Source organism: Pundamilia nyererei, unplaced genomic scaffold, assembly GCF_000239375.1.
Source record: "Pundamilia nyererei isolate P.nyererei 1_Seehausen unplaced genomic scaffold, PunNye1.0 scaffold00042, whole genome shotgun sequence".
NCBI lineage: Eukaryota > Metazoa > Chordata > Actinopteri > Cichliformes > Cichlidae > Pundamilia > Pundamilia nyererei.
In genome coordinates this window covers 1,055,462-1,062,693 of record NW_005187443.1, presented here as the reverse complement: position 1 = coordinate 1,062,693, position 7,232 = coordinate 1,055,462, and the positions used below count along the sequence as shown (strand labels likewise).

General features: G+C 38.3%; 2 protein-coding genes across 2 annotated transcripts in view; both read left to right on the top strand.

Moving 5' to 3' along the window:
• The first annotated feature begins 6 nt into the window (after positions 1-6).
• Positions 7-1,217, top strand: LOC102216222 (interferon-induced GTP-binding protein Mx-like). Its single transcript, XM_005731220.1, has 3 exons — positions 7-44; positions 128-331; positions 719-1,217. The coding sequence occupies exons 2-3, from the start codon at positions 128-130 to the stop codon at positions 1,007-1,009; spliced, it is 495 nt and encodes a 164-aa protein (XP_005731277.1). The 5' UTR covers positions 7-44; the 3' UTR covers positions 1,010-1,217.
• A 5,053-nt stretch (positions 1,218-6,270) lies between these two features.
• LOC102210231 (interferon-induced GTP-binding protein Mx-like) overlaps positions 6,271-7,232 on the top strand; it is a 20,747-nt gene continuing 19,785 nt past the window's right edge. The window contains exon 1 of the mRNA XM_005731389.1: positions 6,271-6,540. Within this exon, the coding sequence (XP_005731446.1) occupies positions 6,354-6,540 (187 nt within the window). The 5' untranslated portion in view covers positions 6,271-6,353. The remainder of the gene's footprint in view (positions 6,541-7,232) is intronic.

Here is a 7,232-nt window from a genome sequence, read left to right as displayed (position 1 = left end):
AAAACAGCTTTGTGGGCTTTCCAAACCTCATCAATACTGCGAAGGTATCGTCTTCTTTATAATGTATTGCTGTGCACATATTACTAAACGCTAATGAATATTTATTGACATTTTTTGTGTGATTTAGATGAACATTGAAACCATCAGGAATGAAAGGGAAGAGGAAGCAAAGCCCATTCTGGGGATGCAGTTTAAGATGGAGATGCTTGTTTACACTCAGGACAGGAAATACATCACAGAGATACGAAATGGAATTTCCAAAAACGGCCAGCTGTACTTTGGTGGGACGACCTCAAAGGAGATGATGAGACATTTTGAAGCATATTACAATGTAAATATCACTCAGTTGCTTTTTTAATGCTTTTGTTTAAAGCATGTGATTCATTGTATCCACATGTATCCCATTGAAATAGTTGACTTTAGTTTTTTTTAACATATTAAGAAAAGCAAACACTGAAACCTCTTTGAGAAAAAAATAATACCTAAAACTTACATCTTTTATATTTAATCACACTTTTAGATCCATAAAATAAGATCTATTATTTTATGGTGTGATTAAATATGTCTAGAGTGATCTGAAATATTTTTTGATAATTACATGTAATTTGCAATAAAACCTTAAGGAATTATTTAATAAGCAAACTAGAAAACGTTTAAAATTCAGTCCTAAACCAGTGAGCTCTTTAGTACATCTTATTTTTGTCTTCTCTGCTTACAGATTGCTGGTCAGCGTCTTGCTGACCAGATCCCCCTGGTGATCCGGTATCAGATGCTGCAGGAGTTTGCCAGCGAGCTGCAGAGTAAGATGCTGGACGCATTTACGGATAAGGAAAGAAAAGAGTACCTGCTTCAAGAGGATAGTGGCACAAAAAATAAAAGAGAAGATCTTAAGAAGCGCCATGAGCGTCTCTCACGAGCTCACATTCTGCTGTCTGAATTCAGTAGGAACACAACTTTAACTGAAGTCAACAACTTCAACTCAATGGAAAATTTTCTACCAAATTTTTAACCTGGCAGCACAAAGCACAAGGTCAGACCTCACTGCAATCTTTCCAATTAAAAGTTAAGGGTTTAAAAGGGTTGGGGTTTGCACCTATAATCATTTATAAGAAACACTGAAGAATATTTCTATACGGGCATCAGAGAAAATAGAGACAGTTGCACCAGGAAGTCTTAAATATTAGAAAAGAAAAAAAGAAAAACACACATCCAGGTCTAAGGAGTTAAGAAAGAAAAGCGTCTGGACCTCTCATCCAAGAAGCTTCTTCAGTTCTACGGTCTAATGGTGTGAAGTCCCAGATTTAAGCCCTGTGGAGACTCCACACCATTTGACCGTAGAGCTGAAGAAGCTTCTCGGATGAGAGGTGAAACATCTTCGAGCAACTTAAAGTCCAGACGCTTTTCTCTGGATGACTGAGAACCTTCACAGACAACACACATCCAGAGTTTTCAGATTTCTGCTCAACTAAATCAGAATCTCTGTTTTGGACGGGAATATTTTTGCATTATTATGTACTCTGTGTGTTCATGTGTTGTGTCATCTACTTTAGGTTTCCTATTCATTTTCAATTGGATTGTATGAATAAATAAGTAAATACAGTGAAACAATAAGCTGACGTTTCTGACAGTATTCGTCTTTTCTGAGGCTCCACATAACTGAACTGAACAACAGCTGTGTACATACAGATGTCGCATTGCATATGGACAAAAATCAGGCCATGGATTCAAATGAACTCTGTAAACCTCAATAATGTGGTCACGGTATTCTCTGAATGTTCCAAAGACCAATAAACATGAACTAGAAAACGTTTGAATTAGCCCTCATCTTCACATTCCCTCTTGACATCTGATTTCTTTACGACTTTGACCCATTCCATCAATGGCTGGTTGAATCCTTAAAATTGTGTATTCATTACCACCCTTAGCAGCAACAAATGCAATCAAGTTTTGCAACAGCTAACAACAACTCTTTTACAGTGTTGTGGAGCACAGTCATACTCCAAACTCCACTATGGCCAAGATCAAAGAGCTGTCAAAGGACACCAGAAACAAAATTGTAGACCTGCACCAGGCTGGGAAGACTGAATCTGCAATAGGTAAGCAGCTTGGTGTGAAGAAATCAACTGTGGGAGCAAATATTAGAAAATGAAAGATATACAAGACCACTGATAATCTCCCTCGATCTGGCGCTCTACACAAGATCAAGTGGGGTCAAAATGATCATAAGAACATTGAGCAAAAATCCCAGGACCACACGGGGGGACCTAGTGAATGACCTGCAGCGAGCTGGGACCAAAGTAACAAAGGCTACCATCAGTAACACACTACGCCGCCAGAGACTCAAATCCTGCAGTGCCAAACGTGTCCCCCTGCTTAAGCCAGTACGTGTCCAGGCCCGTCTGAAGTTTACTAGAGAGCATTTGGATGATCCAGAAGACAACTGGGAGAACATGATCAACCAAAATAGAACTTTTTGGTAAAAACTCAAGTTTTCCCATAGATAAATCTGCCCAGCAACAGCCCCAAAACATCGCTGCTCTAGAGGAGATCTGCATGGAGGAATGGGCCAAAATACCAGCAACAGTGTGTGAAAACCTTGTGAAGACTTAGAGAAAACGTTTGACCTCTGTCATTGCCAACAAAAGTATTCAGATGAACTTTTGTTACTGACCCAATATTATTATTATTATTTACACCATAATTTGCAAATAAATTCTTTAAAATGTGATTCTCTGGATTTTTTTCTTTGCTCATTTTGTCTCTCATAGTTGAGGTATACCTGTGATGAAAATTACAGGCCTCTTTCATCTTTTTAAGTGGGAGAACTTGCACAATTTGCGGCCGACTAAATAATTGTTTGCTCCACTGTAAGTGTGACCAATATACACGAAAATAGAAACTCAGGAAGGGGAAAAACACTTTTTCAAACCACTGTGATTCCTCATGTTTTAAATTGGATATTAGATCTGTACACGTTACTTTTTTTTAAATTGTGAAGCATGTTGAAAAACAAACTAAGGCAGACTAGCTGTGTTATTTAAAGACTGCTTGAAAATAATCAGCAGTTTGGTGCATGACAAACAAGTTTCCTGTACTGTGATAGATTTACAGTCTTTTGGTCTGGTGCAGAGTGGTTGTGGTTTCATGGTTTGGTTACATTAAGTGTAGCAGAGATGAATTTGAAGTTAAACTGATGATGCTTACATTCATTCACTGAATCCCACCGTTTAACTACAGCATAAGCAGTCAGTGTGTAGAGGATGGAAATAGGCTAGGACGACTCATGAAACATCTGCTTACATCTTTTTTAATTCAGCTGTGTACATCTACACAGAGCAGCAGTAGCCCAGATCAGCCGATCACAGCCTGTCAAAAATCTACTGGAGTTCTCAATAGAAAGTTTTTGTGAGTTGTGATTCTTTTCCCTACACTCAGCCATTACAGACAATTTTAGGGTTCCCACACATGCTCAATTCAATTTTAACCCTTTCTGGACTCATTTTCCTGTTTAGAGGAAAAGTCAACCTTCTACAATGTAGGCAACAGAAAACAGAGCTTTTTTTTAATCCTTCTTTTTCTTTGCTCATGTTTTGCTTACCTAATTCAAGCTGAATACCTATATTAGAATGAAAATTGAGACTAAAATTTTGTTTCCCATCTACAAGGTAACTTTGCACAAAAATCACTAGTAGAAACAAAGAGCTGCTTTTTACTTACTTTGAGTACATTTTTGAACCTGCACATTTTCACTTGAACCAGTACTTCAGCTTTTGCTCAAGTATTTTGGGCTGGCTTGGGAGTGTCTTGACGTCTCTGTTATGACTGCTAGGTTTAAATTTAGTGAAAAAATAATATGAATAAAATCAGTGAGTGTACATTTACAAAGAGTGTATTTTTTTTTAAATGATTAACAACTGTTTTTTTCTGCTTCCTGCTTCAGATTGCTGGTGGCCAGGTTGATGGCTGATGGAACCCCACTGGTGATTTATGCTGCAAGAGTCATCCAGCAATCCTACTGCAGAGCGAGATACTGCAGATGCTTCAGGACAAGGAAAAGTTGGAGTTGTTGCTGATGGAGGATTCTGACACTTGCACCAAGAGGGCTGCTCTGCAGAGTCGCTTCAAGGTTTAGATGTGGAGGCTTTGCAGCACAGCAAGAAGGTCCTGAGTTCAATTCCACCATCAGGTCTTTCTGTGTGGAGTTTGCATGTTCTCCCCGTGTTTGTGTGGGTTCCCACCTCGCGCCCTGTCTCGCCCAGCTGGGATAGGCTCCAGCGCCCCCCGCGATCCTGAAAAGGATAAGCGGAAGCGAATGGATGGATGGATGTTTAAACTACACATTATCTAAAGTTTAAATAAAGAGTCTTTTTTTGTCTTAATTTACCAGTCCATCTTAATTGTATCTGTAATATTACTTAATTGAACAATCTGACTTCTTTATTTATTTTTTTGAAGAATTTTTAAAATGAATAAATAAACTGATCAGCTCATACTAAACTGCTCTACTTTCTTTTGGCTGAGATATAATGTTTATCTGTTCCAACTCCAAACAAAATTAAGTAAATCACTGAGATTCTATTTATATTATTGTATCTGCTTTCATCTCTCATGCACTTGTTAGATACTGGAAACTTTTTGACTATTCAAACACTTGTGCACTTTAGCTCCCCCTTGTGGTTTTACACAAATTTAAAATACAATATTATCAGGACCTTGGTCTTTCAAAAAAGGTTAACTTGGATTTTGGATTCTGTGAAACCATCACTTTGAATTGATTAGACTGTTTATGTGCCTACTATATGAGAAGCTCTAAAGAAAATATCAGTGCCGTATACCTGCAAAACTGTGGTTCGGGGAAATTTAGCAGCTATTATTATATGTTAGTTTGAGCTAAACTCCTGAGAGTGTGTATCCACATAGTACCAGATACTGATCCTAAAAAAAATTGTGGTTTTTTAGGTTTGTTTATTTGCCATTCTTAAGTGATGACAGTAGGAGCAAGAAATTATCTGTATTATTTCTCTACTAAGAAGCTCATCTCTGCACTGAAATGAAATGTTTTGTCTTTGTCAAATCTGAAGTGGTGTTTGCCCTGCATCAGGCTGGTCAACCCCCCCCCCCCCCCCGGACCCTGATAATGATAAGCAGAAGAGGATGGATGGATATGAAATGTCCACTGTGTGTTTAAATCAAGTGTGAAAAAAACAAAAAAACAAAACACGTACATGTCATGCGTGCACATTAGTCCTGCTTCGTGTGGACACTGATATGCAGTTTCCTGATGTCCCAAATCACATTTCCCACACAGCTGCTGCAAAAACCAAAGATGTTGTCCGTTTTGAGCTTTAGAAAGTACAACCAATGAGTGATGTATTGATTTGAGGCAGTTCAAGTATTTATTTGAAAATCACCACAGCCATTTAACTTTAAATAGTAGCCTTTGTCAGTCAATTATCAATTACCATTTCATTGATCTGTTATAAATAATACAAAAGATGGATGACATCATTCACTGTTTTGTGATTTCCCATTTTGACCCCTCAAGCTGAGCATCATGTCTGCTGACATCAGTTATAGTTTCAACACCATGGGCATGGGCTTCCTTGTTTCCCTCTGCAGAGGACTATAATTCAGAAACGGAACATTGTGCCAAAGTAAATACCTCTGAAACTGATTAAGGTATCAAGCTCATCAGCAAAGCATTTACTGAAGTTAGAAATCATGAGCTTCACGGTACTTCTCTCATAGATTTACACACACACATACATACATCGAGAGAAAAACATGCTCAGGATAAGACTTAAGAATAAGTATTTTTCCTCTTCCGTGGACAGGATGCTGGATGACCCAAATCACTGTGGTTTAGCAACAGGAACTTTGCGTTTTGCCCAGCTTAAGGCTATCTCCCGTGATCTTGCAAGAAGTAGGTTAAAGTAACAGGAGAAATGAAAGAAATGAAACCTAACCGAACTCACTTAATTGCTGATTTAGTAAAAAATAATTAAAGTGAAGAATTGTAATGCCGCTAGGATAGGCTCCAAACCCCCTTATGCAAAAACCTGAAAAGGATAAGCGGAAGAGGATGGATGGATGGACTCTATAGTGCACACTGCACAGTCAATTAACCGCGAGTTAAAGAAAGTATCACTTTAAAGAAAGTATCACTTTAAGAAGAAGCTGCCTCCTCTCTGTATGTTTGAATAAACAATGCAACAACAGGTGCCAAGAAACGAAACTTATAGCAAACCCTTTTCCGGGTTAAACCAACAATTTTGATAGAGCAGGTTACAGTTCACACTGTCATTTTTACCTTTTCTACAAAATCATTTTTCAGGAGACAAACATTAGCTACCATGAACTCTTTGAACCAGCAGTATGAGGAAAAGGTCCGTCCCTGCATTGACCTCATTGATAAACTCCGCTCTCTCGGTGTAGAGAAGGACCTGGCGCTGCCTGCTATCGCCGTGATAGGGGACCAAAGCTCGGGGAAGAGCTCTGTGTTGGAGGCGCTGTCCGGGGTGGCACTGCCGAGAGGAGTTGGTAAGAAGACACTTATTTCCAGCTCAGCAAACTCACTGTTCATTAGAATCGTGACCGTCCAGTATATAAGTAATCCTTTCATACCTTACTTAAATAATATACCAAGGGCGTAGATTTGGCATGGACGGAAGGGACATGTCCCCACCAATATCCAGCGATTATTGAATTGTCCCCACCAATAATTTGATCTCTTTGAGTAAAGAAAAACAAAACCGATAGAAAAAAAACGATCTGTCAATGTCTCATTCACTCAGCGGTGCAGAAAGAGTTAAATTACGTTCTCTGCTGGAGTCCTGTGGAACGATAGGACTGCCATAATGAATGAATTAAATACACCATTAAATAATTAATTAAATGTGGCAATAATTAATTAAAATTGGAATTAATTAATTAAATAAATAGGTATGACACATGTAATTAATTAATTATTGACACATTTAATTAATTATGTATTTCACATTTTATTAATTATTTACACATTTCATTAATTATTTAATGATATATTTATTTATTTCATTTTGGCGCCTGGCTCTCATCTTGAATTAATTTTATCTGTCAGCCTCACCCATCAAACTCAGGGGGCGGGGTTAACGCTGCCCATGCAGCTTCTCTAACATTTGATTGGTTGCCGTGCAAAGTAAGTCAAAACAGGTCGATCCTAGATAATCGATTGCTTGTGTAGACTTGGGGCA